Source organism: Leptonotus elevatus, chromosome 4 (genome assembly GCF_054856555.1).
Source record: "Leptonotus elevatus isolate MCC_2025b chromosome 4, RoL_Lele_1.0, whole genome shotgun sequence".
Lineage (NCBI taxonomy): Eukaryota > Metazoa > Chordata > Actinopteri > Syngnathiformes > Syngnathidae > Leptonotus > Leptonotus elevatus.
This window is the reverse complement of record NC_141242.1, coordinates 8,457,393-8,479,589: the sequence shown is the minus strand read 5'-3', so window position 1 is coordinate 8,479,589 and position 22,197 is coordinate 8,457,393. Positions and strand designations below refer to the sequence as shown.

Sequence of the window (22,197 nt, the reverse complement as noted above, 5' to 3'; positions counted from 1 at the left end):
CTAAAAACGAATGCTTAATAATTATGCTAGCATAATTGTTTGGCGTTCTCCCCCCTCCCTTCTCATCCGATGGACTATTGCGTCTTCTATAATAAATGCTGATTAATGTTCTTTTTTTTAAAATTATTATTTTTTTTATTTTTTTTTTTTTAAAAAAATCCAAAAAGAGCTCAGTATTGTTCATTCGGTAATGTCATCATCATTGCACATTATTTTTTATTTTTTTGTATGTGGGTGAGTATGTGTATGTATTTGTGTATGTGAACGTGAATGTGTATGTGTGTACGTGTATGTGCGAGTGTGTGTGTATTCGTTATGCTGATTAATGTTCAATTACAGTAAAAGTGTCCGTATGACTCACTTGTTAGCTAATATCCTCAAGAATGATTTTAAGACCTTTGTCTTATCAGCAAATCGAATTTTCTCAAAATCACGTTCATGTTTAGTTGATGAGAAACATGAACATTTTCCGGAAGTGTGGAACTACCTTTCGACTGGCAAGTCAAGTACGTTGGAACGTACTCGCAAATAAGATGTTAACATTCAAGATGAGAAAATATGCTGTTTGTAGCATTTAGCCTACAAGGATGTTGAACGTACTCGCAAGTATGTTCGAACATATTGGCAAAGTGTGTTCGAGTACATTTGAACGCATTTGCAAGTGCGCTCAAAACATACTTGCGAGTATGTTCGAACGTATTCTCACCATTAATCTTGGAGAATGAGGGGGGGGGGGCAAGAATCACTGCAAACATGCCTTTTTGCTTAGTTAATGTGCATTGTCGCTTGAAAAAAAAAATGGCAGTGGGTATTTGCTAGCCCCAAGGACAACATGAGTAGCCCAAGGGTCTGTTCTAAAAATATCTCACCATTGATGGGACAGTGTGACATACTAAGAATTATTTATTTATTTATTGATTGATTGATTTAAATTAAACACGGTGCATGTTTCTTATGTACCAAATATTCTATACTTTGTTTAAAAAAATAAAATAAATTGTGTACAATGAAAAAAAAAGTGTTTGTTTACTCAAATATTACAAAAAAAAAAGGCATTTTAAAAAGCTGTCATTTTAATATCGTGATACGTTTGCTCACTGTGATCATACGCTTAGAATTTAACATCATCAGCGCATGCCTACTTTCAACCGAGCAGTTTTAAAAGTGTGTGTTGCCTCCGTGAGGGATCAAATGCCATTTCCTGGGGACCTTACAATTAATTGAAGACACGCTGCTATTGCCCACACAGTATCGTCTCTTGAGGATATCGTCCTCCTCCTCAGCACTCTCGCGCATGGGCCGACTATTTGTTCCGCTCTAAAAAGGGGCGCGGAGGCCGCAGCCCGACGGCCATCTCGCGAGCCCCAAGCAAAGTTTCCAAATTAAGACTTAAGACGCTTCGGATGGACGGAGTGTTGCATTTCACTGCGCTGTGATTTAAATCCCGGGAGATAGACCGCGGGTCACTTGCAGTCGGCACCGCACTGCACTTCCTCTGGTCCGCGCAGCAGCACGGATTCATGAAAAACGCGATATAAGAAAAAGAAAAGAAATCACAAGGAATCCAGTTAAGAACTCAACTACGGGATAAGTGGGTGTCAAACGATATCGTTTCATGGAGATTCCTGCTGTTACGTGTCCAAATTTAGCTGGGGAGGTTGAAGTCTCAGCTCTGTCCCAATATAGCCCTGCTGTCATTGCTGACGGAGACATACTGTGGCATCCTTGCTTACATGTTGGCTATGAAAGCGCACAGACTGCAGCAGGGGGAGCGACCGCCGCGCGGAAGCGCCGCCCACTCGCTATCTGGCGGAAATGAACAAATTCAACACAAAACCCCCGGGAATGTTGCGAAGACTTCCTGCAATTTTGAAGCTCGAAATGATGATATTGGATAGGGAACGTTACACGTTGCAGCAACATCCGAAATCAAAGGCCTTTCTTTCCTCACTGGCCTTTTTACTACGCTCGATAAAGCGGTGGGGCTACGGCGCAGTATGTGACCGACGTGGTGCCGATGACCTAAAATAGTCATGCGCTCCAGACCCGAGCAATAAGACGCTCCCGTCAGCTGATGAATATTGGGTTTATCTTCCACGGCGTGGCTTCGGCGAGCACGCGCAAGCATGGAATGTGACTTCCTTTAAGCGCGGTGACCTCACGACGCGCCTCAAGCTTCCTTCATTTGGAATTCCAAACACAGTAACACTGGCCATACTGTACATGCAAACTGTTTTCTACTTGGAACTGGCAAGTACAAAATGGTGTCATCTGGGACATTTACAACAGTTTTTGCACCTTCTCTTTGTGGGCTACGTCATGTTTTCGGGGGGTGGGGGGAGGGGAGGGGAGGGGGGGGGTGGACTGAAAGACAAACAGTGCTACTTGTCAGCTGGAAAATTCCTTGGCTTGCCACAGGAGAGGGATCTTCACACAAGAGTTTAGGAGGATTAAAAGTGAAAAGTAGGCTAGTGGTTAACACGTCTGCCTTACAGTTCTCAGGCTCAAATCTCAACTCCGGCCTTCCTGCGTGGAGTCTTCGGGTACGCCGGCTTCCTCTCACGTTCCTCAAAAATTGTTATGTTCATTGAACATTCTAAATTGTCCATAGGTGTGAATGGTTGTTTGTCTTTATGTGCCCTGCCAGCCTTAAGCACTATAGATAATGGATAACTTTTAATTTATAGTAACTCAGCTTCACTTTTTTTAGAGTATTATTTGCAAAAAAGCCAAAGCAGAAGCAAAACACATGCAGAGTTAGCTGGATTAAATACTTTTCTTTTGTTCTTTCTTTCTTTCAGTGGACTGCAGCATACACTACAAAAAAAGTAAAATAAGTGTGTGTGTGTGTGTGTGTGGGGGGGGGGGGGGGGGGCAGTAAATTAAAATAAAACCTCCAAGTACTACATTGGTAGCCTGCGGGCCTGTTGTAAAAATAGTTAACCACTCATGGGACATTGTGATTTTCTAGGGAAATTGTAAAATTAATCATTTGAAAAAGTGAACCCTGGCAGACAGTTACAAAAGTGAATCTTTGCCTATTAACTCATTCACTGCCATAAATTCATTAAAAAGAAAAAAAGAAAAAAAAGATTATTAAAAATTAGGGGCAAGAGGCAGTTATTTAAAAATTTGTTTTAATTAATCGCATGACTTCATTAGTTAACTCACGATTAATCACAAATTTTATATCTGTTCTAAATGTACAATAAAACAATTCTAGGTTTTCATATTTTTGTCAACAAAAGTGGAAAAAAATGTTAAACTAATAGAAATAATTCAAATTAATTTTTGATGTTTATAGCCGTCAACGGCAGTGAATCAAATTTTTTTTTAAAGGAAAGAAAATCAAAAAAATTTGGGACGTCAGGCGGTTAAAGTTTTTAATCGTAATTAATCTCATGACTTCACTAGTTAACTCACGGTTATTCACTAATTTTATATATGTTCTAAATGTACAATAGAAACATTCTAGGTTTTCATATTCTTGTTAACAAAAGTGGAAAAAAATGTTTAACTAATAGAAATAGTTAAAATAAATTGTTGACGTTTATAGCCGTCATTGGCAGTAAATGAGTTAATATTTGTTTCCCAAGTATTGTGAGAAATCATTAACATAATCAGTCTTCTCATAAATGAACAGCATTTATTATTAATAACATTTGGATGAATGAACTGAAAATTTGTACATTTCCGAAATGTGTATCAAAATGGTAGGTCTTCACACTCATCCATTGTGGAGAAGTAGCTCTCAGTTTCAAATAGGTTGACCACTTCTGCTGGCGAGATTTTTCTAGACATGCAAGATTTCTCTTCATAAAATCAATTTTTTTTTAGAGGCAAAAATTGTTACCTCCACTCAAGATTTGATTTGTGAACATGTCACATTAAAGAATCCTCAAGTAGGTGAATTAAAAAGGTTACTTTACTACAGATTGAACTTGTTTTGGTTCTCAGAGTGGAGATTCAGTGGTGGATCTATTCTAGTGGGATAGAGAGCCACTAGCCATTCCATAATTTTGAAAATGTTTCAAACTATTTGCTTTATCACTTTCAACATCGCCATTTGGAGTGAGCGAGCAGGTGCTAGCCAGAGCAGTGAATGAGAGTGGCTACTAGCAAGAACTAGCTGCAGCGGCTAACTGCCGCCAACAAGAGCGGCTAGCAGGAGAAGCTAGCAAAAGCTAACGTGAGCAAAGGAAAAAGTGAAGACAAACTAACATAATTTGTGTCCAGAGTTTATGATGAAAGCTTAAATATGTCAGAGTTAATCAGGCAAGCATCTCACTGAGAGTGAGAGCAAGGTGAGATCCACCGCTAACACGCTCCGCTTTGTCTGCTGCTTGGCCTTGGATGTGCACAAAGAACCATATATGGTGTACACAGGGATGTCTCAGTACATGATGGGTGGGACACCACCGAACAGCCTTTACAAGCCCTGCACCTTCCCCACGTGCCTGCCACTATTGTAGCACCCCATTAGGGAGGGAAATGTCAAACAAAAAAAGCTTGTTATTAATTGGAGCATCTTGAAGTGGTGTGGTTGTAACATTGTGAGCTCATCATTGGCGTAAACATCAGTATGGGAATGAGTGTGTGATTTAAAGTCTGAGCTGTGGACAAAGAAGAGCAAAAAAGAAAAAGAAAAAAGCACATCAACTATTTCTATATTTGGTCTGACTTCACGGAAAGGCTTTTTAAAGCACAACTTCACAGGGCGATGCTGACACCTGCTGGAAAGAATGTAGAAAGGCACCCAAATGAAGAAAAAACACTAAGCAGATCTGCTTGACTTTTATTTTTTATTTTGTGATGAATACAAAAAATACTTTTGTGACCAGATAAATATCATACATTGAGCATTAAGTCATCAAACTAAACGCGGTTTTGCACAACATCGATTCATAACACAATCAACTTCCCTCCTCGCTATTTGCTTGAATATTTGCACAAATCATTCAGACAATAAATACACAGTGCTGGGCAAAAAAAAATGGCCTGTCATTAGATTTGTTGTTGTACCAGAATACATGTTTATTTTAAATACACTAGACACTGTTGGGTTGTTTTCCTAACCCACTGGTTGGTGTAGCAAAAATAATTGAAAGATAAGCAGTGTTTTATACAAAATTACCCATATTTTTGGGGGTTGGGTAAAATTTACCCAAGTAATGGATTAGTCCATTTGTTGACCCAAATTGGGTTATTTTTTTACTCATAGTTGGGTCAAATTGACCCAAGTAGCGGGTCGATCCCTTTTTGACTGGTCAAAAATAACCCAATTTGGGTCCAAAAAATCGACTGATACATTACTTCAATTTGACTCAATATTCTGGGTTGTTATTTAAAAAAAAAGCTAAAAAAATTTAGGGTTGGTAATTTTTTATTTATTTTTGCCCAAATTGGGTTATTTTTGACTCAACTGTTTTTAGAGTGTAAAAACAGTTGGTTGGGTCAAACTGATCAATGACTCAACTTTCTGGATTGTTCTATACAAAACGATCAGATTTCTTCGGTTGTTTCCAATTTTATTTATATATATATATATATATATATATATATATATATATATATATATATATATATATATATTTTTTTTTTGTGAGTGCCCAAAAAAAGTTACCGTTGGATTAAGGACCCAAATAATCCAAATTGGGTTATTGTTTACTCAACTGTTTTTAGAGCGTGGGTTAGCTACTTTACCAATTTGGGTTCCTTTGAAGGAAGCAGTTCTAAACATAAGAACGTAGATGATGACTGAAATGAAACAATAAAAAAAAATAAAGGAAGACAACAGAAGAAACAATGAAAAAGTAAAAATAAAATAAAAATGAAATAACTACTGGTAATAAAAAAAAACACAATATTTAATAAAGAAATTTCATCTAGAGCTTCACTATAATGTATGCTTACCTTCTTAAAAAAAAAATCACGTACAGTACCGTATTCAATATTTTCATTGATCTTTAAAACAACAAAGCTAGTGTCGGCCTCAAACCTTTGCTCAGCGCTGCATCTCAGGGTAATTCTCACTGGTTAAAAACAGACATTTTAAAGTGGTTCGATGACAGATAAGGGAACAAGAACAGCCCAACTTCATAATTATTATTATTATTATATTTTTTTTCAAACAACTTCTCATAACTTCAAACACAAACATGCTCAAGGAATGCAGTTAGTATTCCATCCAAGTTTCTAAATCCCAAAGGTATCCACGACAGCAATATAGGCAGGTATAGGCCGGCAGCCAAGGCATTGGATCGTATGGCAAAGGACTCCGCGTGTTGCGCTCAGGCCTTGATGGGAATTGGCAAAATAAAGTTCTCAAGGCTCAAGCTCCAACCAGGACGGATCTTCAGCTGCTTGCACCACACACTCGAATAAGGCACTAAGACACAACGCAGGAGACAACCTGCTGGCAAACTCCCCAATATAGAAGACGTACTGGACCGGGGCTCCTGAACCAGAGCTTGAATTTCTTACCTTTCGTAGTGTTTGAAGGAATGTCAGATTTAAAACAATGGGAGCTATCTAAAGCAATTTCAGTGCATCCAATAGGCTCGTTGCGTTCATAACATAACAATACAAGCCAGTGCAAGATCTTCGTCGTCAGCTCGCAGTCAGCTTACGTGAACCGTTGAGGATAAACGTGAATGTTACAAACGTGTAAATATTTGACATGACAAAGAGGCCTTAAAGGCTATCGTTAAAATGCACTATAACATATGACAGGTCTACATTTTGGAATGCACGTGGTCAATGTTTCAAGACTTTTTTTGCACTGAGTTGAACCGCAACATTTACAACAGGCGTCGGACGCATGAACATTTCCAAGGACGTTCACTTTTTTTTTTTTGCCTTTCTGTGACTCTTCCAGTCTTAGTGGCCACTTACTCGCAATGGCAAGTGCTTTTGATAAATGTTTTTGTCTTGGTCTGAAACGGCACAAATAAAAGGAACGGGGGGAAAAAAGTTGAAATGCTCATTTTAATTGGAGCAGGAAATTTACAGATCAAACCTGCTGTGAATTTTGCTCTTCAGCTCCGTGTTAGGGCAAAAAAAAAACAAATTGTGCAAAAGTATTGAAACATTGAACACGTGCGTTAAAAAAAATGAGAGAAGGGTTAACTAAAGGAGAAGTTTGCAATTTTAGAATAAATAAAAACAGTTGTAAATTAGTAAGGAAGAGAAAAAACATATTATATCTCTAGATTGCTAAAAAAATGAACCAATCCAATTAGCAACAAAAATTTAAAAAGCAATAAATTCACTTATCCCAAACGTTTTGTGAGTGGCGTATATCCGAGACAAATTTTCCCAAGTGAAATATATCCTAATCGTTAAAAGTATTTAAAAGCTTGTCGCATGTACATGCCAGTGATGCAGAAACAAAAGCTTGTTCTTGCAAAATGTTTGACACAAAGTAATGCACTGGATTTAGTAGAGCCGTCATAATTACAGGTCATTTGAAGAAAAGAAAAAAAATCTCAAATGAAATGTTATGAAAGTAAAACTGAGTGTTGATGGCAAATAAAATTTTTGGGGAGCATGTTGCATGCTGCATGAGTGCGTGCAGGGCTTCACCATGCTCGTAGTATTGCTCTCTTTTTTGTTTTTGTTTTTTTTTTTGCTTAAAAATAGTCCATTTTGAATACAATACAGTACAATATTATCTTATTGTCATAATTCCTACCGATTACATTACTCACTCATGACAACATATTGCTAATCAATACTTTGAAATTACTTGTGCCTTGCAAATTTTGCTGATATTTCGCATGTATTTTATAATAAGTGCAATGGAACCTCTGAAGTTGAAATGGGGGGGGGGGGGGGTTGATGTCAAGTTGTATATTTACACTTTGCTGTCGTCATTAACAGTGATGAACTTATTTTCATAGTCTATTTCCATTATAGCTAAGCAGCATTCAAAGAAATTCCGCTGCAATACTTCAGTATTGTTATTAGTGCAAAAAAATATACGTTTGAACAGCAATGTTGTTGCGCTGCTGCGTGACTTTGTGTTTGTCAAAAAGGAAGTGAGGCGACAAGCAAAGCAGATCATTTTGGTCACAACTTTCTTGTTCACTCTGTAAGAAAAACTATTTTCCTTTTAAAATATCAGTCAAGAATAAATAGATTTATTTTTATTTTTAGGTTCTCTGGCAGCCCCAAAGTCCAAATCGGAAGGATTCTTTTCCAAAATGCTATAAATCCATTTGAAATATTCTGAGAGGATTTTTTTTTTTTTATATATTTTCTCAGAACAGCAAACTTTTCAATCATAAATTTATCCTGTTAAAACAATTCATTGGCTCAGTCTGAACATGTTCAACAAACGATACTGTACACAACAGAATGGCGTAGCATTATTATTATTTTTTTTTAAATGTGGCATATATAGCGTTTTGGAAAAAAGCTCTTCATTTTGCTATGGTAAGTGATAAGTGCCATTATGCTCTACTACGCTATTGGTTAGTAGCTTCATTGATATGTATTGATTTGATGGTGCATGCAAGCCAGTGGTGAAGTGCGACAAAACCCTCCTGCCTTTGTTTTGGTCCTTACAAATATAATAATTGACGCTAAGGACCCTTAGCTTTGCCTTTGCTCACTGACTAGAAAACTAACATTCAGTAACAACGACAGAATTAGAACTTTCTTCACGTCATTATCGGGACTTTGACGACGCAGTAACACTCACAAAGTTTCTCACGACTTAATCGTACTGTCTTGACATTATTTATCAAAACGTCAGCGCGCACACATACACACACACGTACACAAAAATACACAACGAAGCACAGGCACTTGGTCGTCTTACCAAACAGGCCTGTTTCAAGTGCTGTGTAATCCTCGGTCACATGAGAGAAGAGCCGGCGGCGGCGCTGGCGTGAAAGCGTCCCATTTTGGCCGACCATCAGCCCTCGTCCTCCCTCAGCTCGGTGGGTAAGAACTTGTACTGCTGCTGTCGGATCTGGGCCAGCTTCTTCCGGGCCTCCTCCAGCTCACGCTCCTTCCTCAGCATCTCCTCCTGAGCTGCGATGATCTGAGGAGGAGGAAAACAGCTGACACGCCTGCTGTTTGGGTGGCGTAGCTTTCGTTGATTCATTTTCTACATTTAACAATATCTGAATGAAAATTGGCGGTATGGAAGCCCATATTGGCAAGTGTTTTTTTCTTCTATTTTTGAATAAAATAAAAATAAAATAAATCAATAAAAAAAAAATTTAACTGTAAAAAGCACACTCATGCAAGTGGGTAAATAAATACATATTTTTCTTTTTTATATATATAAAAAAAAATCTTCTCATGGAAATAGGCTTCTGACCCCCCCAAACAATAAATAAATAAATAAATAATTTTTTTGCCCCTCCCACCGGCGGAAATGGAAATGTACCGTCATATTTTGGTACCATATTAAATTGAGCCTGACAATTTACTCATTTGAATTATTATTATTTTATTTGCATTTTCCGAGATGCTGCTGACCCCGGAAACTCTCTGCACCTTCTGTTTTTGTTTGAAATGAAAACTAAGATAAGTAAAAATGGAATACTTCAGATATTTTTCAAGTATTCAGATATACATTTAGGAATACTTTATTCACTGTAGAAAACAACTGTTTTAAGTTTTTATTTAACCTTGCTACTGCCCCTGGGAGATCACATAACCTTTTGTTTTGATATTTAAAACAAAGATGTCTGTTAACTAAGTTTTTTTATATCATTAAAAACTCCAATATTTTACGAACCCTAAAAGTAAAGATATGCTTTAATATTCCCCCCAAAAATAAGAGCTAGAGTTTGTATTTTTTCAAAATTTTGATGCCAATATTTTCCATTTAAGTGAAAATGAATATCGGCTCCAAATCTAAAATTATCCAAATTATCGGCGTCCTTGACTACTAATTATCGGTATCGGGCCTGAAAAAAACATACATACAGTAATGTTATAGTCATTAAAGTTACGGGTAACAGTTCATAAATCTGCGTTGAGGCAATTTTCTGCCACTAGGTGGCATTAGTGCTTCATGTTGGACGTTGGTGACAGTAAAACTACACTTCCCTCATTCCTCCCTTGCCAAAATCATCACAACATAAACCTATCTGTACAGCGAGTACCTGAGCGATGCCTCCAACAAATTTGGTCTTGACCACCACACTGTCGTCGTCCGTCTTGTCGAAGGCCGCCTTCTGAGCCGCCTTCACCAAGTTGTCTGAGGCTCGCTTAACTGCGTTGCCAGCAGCCTTTGGGAAGAAGACGAAGTGCCAGAATTAGTATGCGTGCCTTTATAGTGGCTCCGAGCATTCTCACGGCAGGCCTTACCTGTAGTCTCTTCATGGCCTCGGAATCCTGGTCCGCCTTCACCTTGCAGGCCACCAGCAGCTGAGCTGTGGAGGCAGCCACCTGCTTGGCTGAGCAGATGAGCTTCTCCTCGCTGGCGTGGCCCTGCACGGACGCGTTGGCCGCCTCGCACAGGTTACTGGTGGCCGCGGCGACCATGCGGGCCTACAGCAGGCGACGTCCCCCCCAAAAAAAAGATTACAGTCGGTAAGGTTTGTGTTATGTTCCGTCTGACTGCCAGTAAAGACAAACGATACTCACCGCAGATATGAGTCCTTGCGACCACTGGCCGTCATCCACCGCATTGGCTAGAATGGACCCAACCTGTGAGTGACATACGGTACTTTAAAAAGTTCTCATTAGTATTTATTTACCACAAATACTAGACTTTTTTTCATTTGGGCCAGCTAATAATACAAACACTCCCTCACAACATCAACGTCAGCGGCTCCGACGCATTTTGACTGACATCTGACTGACCTTGCCCTGCGCCACCAGCTCCCTTTGGGCTGCTGATGCAGACTTGACAAGAGCGCTGGTCGCCGCGGCGATGGATTTAGCTGCTTCGAGAATCTGCTCCTCGAAATCCAGCGTCTCGTCAGCCTGCTGGAGGTGAAAGAAGAAGAGAAATGTCACACAACGTCCAGGGTTGCCGCCCAAAATACAGATGTGCATGTGAAGCACCACTAATTATTTTTTAACCTCGCGGTTAATGACCGCTCCTTAGACGGCATATACTGGGGGAATTCCAGTCGCAACGCAGCAGACACGTCCACCTCAAAATTTTAGCAGTAATAAGTTTAATAATAATGTTGTATTTCACAATTTTAAAAATGTGCATCATTTCACAAGTTACTTCATGTTAAAGATTAGATGCACTGAGCTGTCACCATCTTACAAATGCAATTATGCCATCTAGTGACAGAAAACACAACTCAATATCAATATTTACGCACATTAATTAAAAAAAAAAAACTAAATTTGATGAATTATTATGAAATCACTGTATCAATGACTAAAAGGTGCAGCCACATTTCTATCAGTTTAAAATGTTTTCCACTTTTTTGTTAAGAGTATGAAAACTTGGGAAAATATTTTATTGTACATTTTATTGTACATTTAGAACAGATATAAAATGTGCGATTAATCGTGAGTTAACTAATGAAGTCATGATATATATATATATATACACACACACACACACATATACTTATATATATATACATATATATATATATATATATATATATATATGCAACTTCAGCATTAAGCGTCTTTAAAAGCACCCAAAGTCATATAAAAAATATTTCACTTTAAAACACAAAAGTGAGCATGACTTTGACCGCACAGGACCTGAACTAACCACGATCAGTTCAGGGGGGGAGTCAAGCAGAGATGATTGTGCACCCAAAATCTCCAGAAACACAAAAGGCACAGGTGGCAGGAGACAAGGCGGGACACTGTAGGAATATGTTTGATACATAGTTGGACTGAATAACAACCTAATATATCAAACATATCAGACAGAGCCCTGCAGAGAAGTCCTCCAGGTCTACAAAGGCTCTGGGAGGGGGTCGGGAGGCAAGGAGACATACATGCATGTGCCGGGGTGGGAGAACCAACGCTTCCATCCCCTGCTAAGGGTGACGACGGATGAGGAGCGGGAGCAAAGAGGATTAAAAAGGTTTGATGGAAGCGGCAGTGGGTTGAAATTGGGGCGCTATTTTACAAAGTGGTTTCCTCTTAAAACGACGCAGGAGTTGCCACTTTATTAGTTCTGCCTCTGCACATAATCATTCAGTTATAACTAACGCAAACATCAATTGGAAGGTTTCAAAAAACATTCAAACATCTTGATTCTAAACATAGAGGACAGTCGGTAGTTAGGGATTCAATTAGCAGTGTTTCCCTCCTAAATTGTCTTTTCATGCATCAAATGAGATCACTAGAGGGAGGCAGTGACAGCTGCAAGAGGGAAAAGAAATGTAACCCACTAATCTCCTTTTATAGAAAAAAACAAAACAAAACAGAGGCCTGATAATAAATGACCTCATGGAATTAGAGTATGAGACAGGGCATTAGGTTTTTTTTTTTTTTTTTGTGGGCTGACCTAAATATGGGCTCCTTCATATGACACGGACAGCAGGTTCATCTGACAATTACTGAGTGCACTGGAAGAGGTAAAGGGAAGCAGGGAAGCACAAAGGGGAGATGCAAGAGGGATTAAACCATCCCCAAAACAAAACAAAACACACAATCATGCCGACAAACAACAGGATTTAATCATCTCCCATCTATTTAGGTAAGGGGAGAATACTCAGCTTAGTTTCCAAATGAGAAACAGTGCATAAAACAAAAAGGAAATACGTTTAATAAGATGGAGGCCCTCTCTTAAGGAAAAAGGGTCACGACAAACGAGTTTTAAAGCCGGTTCAACTTAAGTTTGAGGACCCCGCGGGGCAATTACGTCTCCTGGCAACAGAGCTCAAGATAAAAAAAAAAAAGTCCAAGAAAGTTTACAGAGGACCAGCTGTGCGAGCCGGAACAAAGAAACATTCATCTGCGGCGATAGTCAGATAGCGGCATTGGAAACAGAAGATAATGTCACCTTTTCCTACGATGGGGCAATGCGGCTCCCTGCTGATTAATAGGAAAAAGCTGCGCGTGCGCGCGCGAGAGTTTGCGTGGGCGGAGAGGGCCGAGAAGGGCACAGCTACCTTGGGTTTGGCCCGGGGCTTCAGCTGCTCTAGTTTCTTGGCCGCAGCTTCAATGGACGCCGCTGCTCCGAGGAGCTCGCTCTCTGCGATGACAGTGGGGTCCTCGGGATCCGCGCACTCCGATCCTGAAAGGCATTAGAGCGCATGTTTTTCTTGACTCACAAAATAATCTTTTATTTCACAAGCAGTGATGCACATTTTCCAGTAACGACTAATCTAACATGTACGAAATATTACTCGCTAAGGCCACTAAACAAATGATACATAAGGAAGGGAAATGTTGGTATTTAGAGTTTGAACATAGTGAAATGCATTGTGGGAGTATTCAAATTCCCATTCCCGTCTGAGAGCGACATCATCGTTCTCGGCGTATTGACAACTTGAGTAACAGCAAATGAGGAAGGAGAGAGATGTATGTTTATAAGATGGACGTACAGTCGCTATTTGGACTTTTTGTCAGCTAAAAACCAAAGTATTAAAGTTTGTTGCACACTCTGTGCCACTGTTGTTTTTTTCACGTAGTTTCAATAAAACTATGTAAAAAAAATGAAATAAAAAATCAACAACAAAAAAATCACAAGACTGTATGCATTCAAATTCATACCAGATTGGGTGACTGCAGGTGGTCCCCTAATTTGGTTGCTATATTTATGAATAACGTACATTACAAATGCAGAGTTTTGCCATTACAGCATTCATGGTTAAATATGTCAAGTACAAAAAAGAAAAATATTTACCGGCAATGTTGTGCTCGTTTCAAAAAAGAAAAGAAAAAGTAACTAGTTACAGTTACTAGTTACTTCATTTTAGAAGTAACTCAATTACTCTGATTACTTAAACAAAAAAGTAACTCTTTAGTTACTTGGAAAAAAAACATACTCTTCCTTTATGCTCAACTAAAGTAAAGTAATGAGCGTATTTCCACGTCAAAAAACTCATCTTGCGGTCGCCTTGACTCTCCCTCCATTCATTCATTATTTGATTCTGAACCGCTTATCCTCACACACAATTAAATTATTAAATTAAATAATTTATCAAGTAACTGACTAACGTAATATTGTAATTGTAACTGAGTTACTGAATTTAAAAAAATTATGCGTTAGAGTATTAGTTATTGTAAAAAGTAACTAAGTTACAGTAACACATTACTAGTAACTAGTTACTGCCCAACACTGTTTACCAGTATGTTAAGTGAAGTCTAGAACGACTGTCTTTTTAAGTGAAATCCACAAAAGACACATTTTTAAAAATTCAATAATTATGCTAAGTCAAAAAGATTGTCTATATTTTATTTTTAATGAAAACACTTTATTTTTAAATGTCACTGTTAAAAATGCACTTCCAATTAGGTGGCAAAATCAGGTGTCATTTGATTTTCAGTAGGGTTGGTTGTTGGTATCGAGTAATTTATATATTAGAGTAACTTACGTCTAACTTTGAAAATCAAGTAATCAGTAAAGTAACTACGGTAAACTACTTTTTTAAAGCAACTAATCAGTAAAGTAACCAAGTTACATTTAAATCTGTAATTAGTAAAGTAACTAGGTTACTTTTAAAGCAAGTAATCAGTAAAGTGACTTTTTGAATCAAGTATTTAGTAAAGTAACTTTTAAAATCAAGTAAGCAAAATAACTACTGTAAGTTATTTTTAAACACAATACATCAGTAAAAAAACTGTTACTTTTTAAACTAAGTATTCAGTAGAGCAACTAAATTACTTTTAAAGCAAGTAATCAGTACAGTAAATAGGTTACTTTTAAAATTGAGTAATCAGTAAAGTAACTACAGTAAATTACTTTTTAAATAAAGTAATGAGTAAGATAACTTAGTTACTTTTAAATACAGTAATCAGTAAAGTCACTACTGTATGTTACTTTTTTAAAGCAAGTCATCAGTTAAGTAACTACAGTATGTTACTTTTTTAATCAAGTATTTAGTAAAGTAACTAAGTAAGGTTTAAAATCAAGTAAGTAAAATAACTACTGTAAGTTACTTATAGTAGTTATTTTAAGCAGGTGATTACACAATTAATCAGTAAAGCAACTATGTTACATTTTAAAGCAAGTGATCAGTGCAGTAACTAAGTTACTTTTAAAATTGAGTAATCAGTAAAGTAACTAAAGTAAATTACTTTTTAAATCAATTAATGAGTAAAATAACTACAGTAAGTTACTTTTTGAATCAAGTATTTAGTAAGGTTTAAAATCAAGTAAGTAAAAATAACTACTGTAAGTTACTTTTCACACAAGTAATCAGTAAAGCAACGATGTTACATTTTAAAGCAAGTGATCAGTAACTAAGTTACTTTTTTAGGGTAACGGTTGATAACACTCCAACTGCTGCTCAACTTTGCTTGCTTGCTGCAATGCCTCAAAGTTAAATAAGAGAAACCAAAGGAAGCAATTGGCTTTTGATGAGCCTTTTTACCGAGGCCTATAAAACACAGCACTTTGGGAACAGCTTGCTAAGGCAGATGGGAACGTGTTTTCCAAGATTACGTTGAGCTCAGGGGGAATCTGCCCCGCACTCTCCCACCTTTCCAGCCGCCTATACCCCCTCTACCCCCCTTCAGACCCTATGAAAGTCGATCCAGGGAAGAAAACACACCACAAGCGCACTTACCTCCATCTGAGGCAGCAAGGGAAGAAGAGGGGCGAGGGAAAGAGAGAGCACACGGAACGTTAAAAAGATCAAGTAGATAGCCCCAGCGCGTCTTGGTGTACGCGCTGAAATCTAATTCTCATTCAAACACAATCTATTACTGCTGTCAGACGCAGCAGTGCGGCCAACATATTTGTATCATAAGCACAGCTGAGCTTCATTTGGAGCAATTCTGCAGCGCAACCACTGTTTGGTCCAATTTCAATATTCTAATGTGATTGCAGTGACCTGACACAGACGGATCGTGGCGCATCGTTCATGCTTTGCGACATTTAGCCATATTATTTATGCACGGGGGATTAGCGCTCCTTCAACTTAATCGCTTCCATCTCTGCAATCCTGTTTATGAAATTGAGTTCATAACGGGAATCTTTTAGAGGATTTGCCTCACAGTGTTGATCATGTCTCACTGTCAGATTCTACTTCTATAGAGGAAACAAAACAGCTGGAATATGAAAGGCCGAAATTCTAATTGTGTGGCAAATGTGAGTATGCGAGCATGTATGCGGCAGTCGGACTCACCTTTCATGGCCTCGGCTGTCTGGATGAGCTCCGTCACACATGTCGCCACGTGCTTCGAATGGACGGCCAGTTGGTGCTTCTGCTCCGACGTGGGCCTCTGCAGCACCTGAACGCACACGACCAGAACATATGAGCTTACCACTCCTGCATTTCACCCCCAAAAAGTTGAGATCTTCCGAAACTTCATATTCATTGTATCATGTAGATGTGACACATGTATATTGGTCAAGCTCCATGCACACTTTTTAGTTTTTTCTTTTTTTTAATGTACTGTAAAATGACAATGAACATGCAAACAAAGCAGACATTTATGGCTAATGTTAGCATTTAATAAGCAGCATACCTTCACTTAGCAACATCATTCCTCTAGCAAGTTGACTACTGTTCAATCTATGGCCTGGGGGCCATTTGCGACCCGCTATCCATTTAACAATGGCCCACAGCATATACTAAAAATACAGAAGAGGATCAGGGTCAGTGAAGAGAGAAAAAAAAAGTTTGGCAGGATTCGCACTTTATTCTCAGAATTCTAACTTTAATCTCATAATTCTGATTTTATTCTCAGAATACTGATTTTAAAGTGAAAATTGTAAGAATTTTCTTACTTTACTTTAAAGTGAAAATTGTAAGAATAAAGTCAGAATTATGAGAAAAAAGTCAGAATTTTGACTTTATTCTCAGAATTCTGACTTTAAAGACAGAATTCTCACTTTAAAATCGGAATTCTAAGATTAAAGTGAGATTTCTGAGATTAAAGGCAGAATTCTGACTTTAAAGTGAGAATTCTGAGAATAAAGTCAGAATCCTGCCAAACTTTTTTCTCTCTCTTTATTGGCCCTAATCCTTCCTCTTCCATATAAAAATGACTTTTTGTAAAAAGAAAAAGAAAAAGAAAAAGAAAAAAAAAGATATATATTTATTTTTTATAGAAAGCTGTTCAGGTGGCAGCGTTTCAAAAATAACGAATATACAAACAATATTAATTGTGTGACAGACTGATTTTGTGGTGTTTAATAAATGAAAGTGGAATTTTTTGTTAAGTGCATACTTTGATTTTTCTGTATGTGGTCCTCAGAGGTGAAAGTTTGGACACCCGCTGGTTTAGAAAATACATTTTGAATTTGTGAACGTATTTATACGACATGATATTTCAATGACATTGTTGACATTTTAAGCTTGACAATATCCAACTACACACACGATACGATGAAAATGAAGAGAAAAAACCCCACGATGAAACATAAGTGTAAATATTTACTCTGTAAGTAGCTACTGTTTCAAACTCTATTCAAGTAGTGACTAGAAACATCAGTGGGTTTATTTTCCATCATAACAGGATGGGCAGCAATTACAGACACATGCAACATTTTCAATATGATCAGGAAAACAGAATATTCATGATCAAAGTATGAATTTTTTATTTTATCAAACATTTCATTGTGAACAACAAAAACCATGGAAAATATATGTTAGCAGGGCAGTTTGCCGGACATTTATACATAAAGATTTCAACATCTGATGATGCGAAATGTGCGCCGCTGAAAGCAACACAGTGCAACGCATCATGTACATCCAAATCTCATACTGACCTGTAGGACTTGCTCCAGAAGGTTGACATATCCCGTGGTGCATTCGGAGCCATACTGCAAGGCCTTGCTTTTTAAATCCTCGCTCACTTCTGGGTGGTGTGCCGCTTTCTGAATCGCGAGAGAAAAAGAAAGCATTCTTAGAATTTCAAGGAGACCAAAATAAACGCCTGCCGGTGGGATGTCACACAGATCAAAATACCAAGAAAGAATTGTGGACACATTTGAAATCATAACTATTATTTTATAGCACGTTGCAGCATATCATTGCCTTGCATTTTTTTCTTTTCTTTAAATTTTATTAGGGGTGTCAGGTGGTTACATTTTTTAATAGTAACTAATTGCATAGCTTCAATAGTTAACCACGATTAATCACACATTTTATATCTGTTCTAAATGTACAATAAATATTTTTTTCCAAGTTTTCATACTCTTGCTAACATAAAAGTGGAAAAAATGTGACTGATAGAAATATGGCTGCATCTATTAGTTATTGTTACAGTAATTTTATAAGAATTCATAAAATTTAGTTAAAATTTAAAATATGGACTGCACTGTAAATAAACAAGGGTGATATTGATTCGTTTTGAGGTAAAAAAAATTCTGCCACTAGATGGCATAATTGCATTTGTAAGACATTGATGCCAGCTCAGTGCATTTTTCTTTTCATATTAAGAGCTATCTAATCTTTAACATGAAGTAATTAGCGAAATTCTGCACATTTTTAAAATTGTAATAATACAATTTGACCCCTTTCTCTACAAATATATGAATTATTATTAAATGTATTACTGCAAAATTTTCATGTGGCTGCGTTGCGACTGGAATTCCCGCAGTAAAGGCTTTCCAAGTAAGCAATCATTAATTGTGTGTTAAAAAAATTGGTGGCAATACAGGAACTTTAAATTCAATTAAAATTAACGCACTCATTTTGACACTCCTAAATGACATTAACATTTATTTAGAAGATAATGAAATTTTGTGTGCGTATACGCTCTCATTTGACTTCGAACCTTGCAGGCCGTCAGCATATCTGAAATGGCTTTGCGGCTCAGGTTGGCCATGGCGATCACGTCCTCTTGCTGAGTCGAGTTGCCCGCTGCCACGGCTTTGGCCGTCGCCATGGTGATTCCCTTTGTCATGCGGATAAACTCCTCAGGTGTGGTGGACTTGTCCGGGACGTCCTTCGACAGGAAAACCTGCGATGGAAACGAGTCATACACATGACAAGAGGATCAGAAATGCTCTCGTGAGTTGAGCAACAAAATCTAGCCGTTTTTATCCATCTCAGGGGGCGGCCATTTTGCCACTTGCTGTTGATTTAAGATGACATCGCAGTTGCGCAGGTCTTAGGTAACAACCAATCACAGCTCAGTTTCAGAAAACAGGTGAGATGTGATCAGTCGTTGCCTGAGCAACTGTGATGTCATCTTAAGTCGACAGCAAGTGGAAAAATGGCCGCCCCCTGTGATGGATAAAAACGGCTGGATTTTGCTGCTTAGCTCATACTGCACAAATGTAATATTAATCAGAATGTCATGTTTAAATTAGTGAGGTCACATATAACATTATTGTAAAGAAATGTTTAACTCATTTGCTCCCAAAAACGTTTAAAAAAAAAAAAATAGTCCCAAAAATGTATTTGTAGTTTTTTAAATGTTTTTTTTTAATGCTAGAGCATACAGAAAGCCTTCATGCACCCTCTGACCTAAAGAGTTTGCTTAAAGTAATGGTAGTTATTACAAAAAACGGCCAGCAGGTGACAACAGAGTATAAGAGATCAACCAGGGCTATATTACAAAAAGCTCTTTCACCATGGTTTTAAACAGATTTGTGAATAATGATGAAACTTAACTATATTCTAATGCTAATTGCTGCAAAAAAGAACAAGATACAGATAAACCTTTTTTTTCCTGATGAAAGAAGAGACTCAAATCTTTCTTTTGGTTGGTTCCATGTTTTTACAACAATAGAACACAATATTCTGTGGGCCTTGCAAAATCAGTCAAAATCCAGTAAACCAGCTGGGAGCGAAGGGGATTGCTTCAGTGAAAATGGCTGGGAGTGAATGAGTTAAGCTTGACTTCCCCTTTAAAAGACAAAGAGAGGAAAGGCGCATAAGCAAGAATTTGGGACAAATTAAAATTCACATTTTGCTCCAGGTTTAGCCCATGATAAGATCTGTAAAAGTCCCACAATGGCTGCGAGAAATAGAGCCAGATAAAGAGAGCAGTGAAGTTGTTTGGTTCAGAATAATAGACATAAATATCCCCGACCCTCTTTAAGGCCGACTCAGCGCCAGGCTCCGTTTCATCACCGCAAAAGAATAGATCCGGCCTGTCAGGCAGTCTTACTGTCAGCTCCTGTTTGATGAACTCAATGGTGGCCTCCAGTGCCCTCGTCCCGCGAGTGGCTTCATCCTCCACTGCCTTCACCGTTTTCAGAAGAGACGTCACGTTGGTGACCATGACCTGTCAAATCAAGCCAGTCAAGTGGGTGAGTCGAACCAGGAGGTGGAGCTCTTTCTCTTTAAATACAGAACATATGCGATATACAAACACAAGTCGAAGCTGCTTATTTATTTGATTATAATTGGACAGCTGATAAAGACGCGGAAAGCGCAACGTAATTCAGTGAGCATTCAAAATGCTAATTACCCAATGATACCCAATTTGGAAGAAATTTAATTTTCCTCATGCTGACACATTTTGCACAAGGCTCCCGCGGCGTTACGCAACAGGAGCCTTACGAGGTTAGTAATGCGAGTAAATGCACAGCAGGACTTTCAGAGTGTCCCGTGTTTGGGGTGGAAGGGGGTCACCATATGCCGGAAGAACAGAACCAATCTGTCAATGGGACCCTGGGTGGCCCCATTCCATTCCAAACCATATTAAGTTACATGAGAAGGTTTGTATTCATGGTCGCTGTCAGAACGACAAATCCGAGTCATCCATTGGGGACGTTTCTGCAGTTAACAGTGTTGAAATGCACAAAGCGTCAGAAAATGGCAGCCACGTGCTCGACTGCGAACGTTTTACCTTAGCGGCGCCTTTTAGCTGATACATGGACGGGTCGTCGGCAGGCTTGCCCGCGGCACACTTGGTGGCGCCGATGAGTTCGGCCAGCGCCTTGGCCACGTCGCGCACTGCGTTGATCAGAACCACCTGAGGAGATGAAAGTGGGAGATCAATAAATCACAACGGTGCAAGCACAAGCTCATCAGCACTCGCCCGGGGAGAGGATTTCCTCGTGTAGTGTTTATCACTCCCATCCAGTCATGATATACTGAGAGCGAGATGACGGATGTCAAAGGTCTATTTGAACCCTTGGCAGACTCTTGCCTTGCCCTTCCTTCTTGATTCGTCTGATTGTATTTCATGATTTCAATCAGGTTTCACACTTGTCTGTTTTCTTGTCAATCATTTCTCTGTCAAATGTTCTAGATGAGTCTTGCCTGTTGTGTTGACAGTTTTAACAAGGTTTGTCAGTTGTTCGTGTCCTTGCCTATCAGCTCTTTTCCTGCCCTTGTCCTCCCACCTGTGTCTTTGTGTTTAGGCTTTGTGTTCTTTTAATGAGTTTTGGTAATTATATGAGTCTATTTATTAGCTCGCTGGCAGCCCTTGTGTCTCCCACTTGAGCCTCATCTTTACTTGCCTGCCCTTGGGTCATTCATTTGTCTCGGGTTGAGTTTGAGGGTCCTATTGTGGGCATAGGTTTCCCTGACTTTGGGCAAGTAGAATTGGGTGTGATGTAGCGGGCGGTGGGAGCGCACTCAAGCCTCAATTAAATGCACCAAAATCACATTACACCACTTGCACCACAATTTAGACCTGCTTTTACCGAGTCTAAAATCGAGTCCACCTTCTGTTACCAGATTGTCAGAGGCGCTGCGGGTGCCGGAACGCTCAGGGAGGCATGGCGTCTCTACCAAATTTACAAACATGCTACATTACACTCTAAAAACAGTTGTATAAAAAACTATTTTTTTTTTCAATCCAATCCACTTTATTTCTGTAGCACATACAAGCGTTTACTAAGTGCTGCACATTGAGATCCGTACACTATCATACTCATAAAATCTAGTGAAACCAACTATAAAAAAATCAAAAAACTGTCAATAAAATACTAAAATACAGTTAGTAAAAAATAAATAAATAAATAAACACCTAAGAAAGTTTGGGTCAAAAAGGAACCAATCCGCTACTTTCTAATTTAATTCTAAATTTCTAGGTTGTTTTGCACAAAATAATCTAGGTCATATTGTAAAAAACAACCCCAAAAAATCGGGTCGACAATCCATAAATTTGGTTACATTTGACCCAAGTCAGTTCCTTTTTGACGCTAAGTAAATTATTTTTGACCCA

The 22,197-nt window shown here is 38.4% G+C and overlaps 1 protein-coding gene across 3 annotated transcripts in view; it reads right to left on the bottom strand.

Annotated features, from left to right (window-relative positions):
• Window positions 1-4,788: 4,788 nt before the first annotated feature.
• tln2b (talin 2b) overlaps window positions 4,789-22,197 on the bottom strand; it is a 116,499-nt gene continuing 99,090 nt past the window's right edge. For all 3 annotated transcript variants that reach the window (XM_086072883.1, XM_086072885.1, XM_086072884.1), the window contains exons 47-57: window positions 20,872-20,997; window positions 20,188-20,304; window positions 18,847-19,032; window positions 17,837-17,944; window positions 16,248-16,353; window positions 13,065-13,189; window positions 10,828-10,953; window positions 10,609-10,671; window positions 10,330-10,512; window positions 10,125-10,250; window positions 4,789-9,049 (exon numbers count right to left, since the gene is read on the bottom strand). In XM_086072883.1, coding sequence (XP_085929009.1) covers window positions 8,921-9,049; window positions 10,125-10,250; window positions 10,330-10,512; window positions 10,609-10,671; window positions 10,828-10,953; window positions 13,065-13,189; window positions 16,248-16,353; window positions 17,837-17,944; window positions 18,847-19,032; window positions 20,188-20,304; window positions 20,872-20,997 — 1,395 coding nt within the window. In that variant the 3' untranslated portion in view covers window positions 4,789-8,920. The remainder of the gene's footprint in view (window positions 9,050-10,124; window positions 10,251-10,329; window positions 10,513-10,608; window positions 10,672-10,827; window positions 10,954-13,064; window positions 13,190-16,247; window positions 16,354-17,836; window positions 17,945-18,846; window positions 19,033-20,187; window positions 20,305-20,871; window positions 20,998-22,197) is intronic.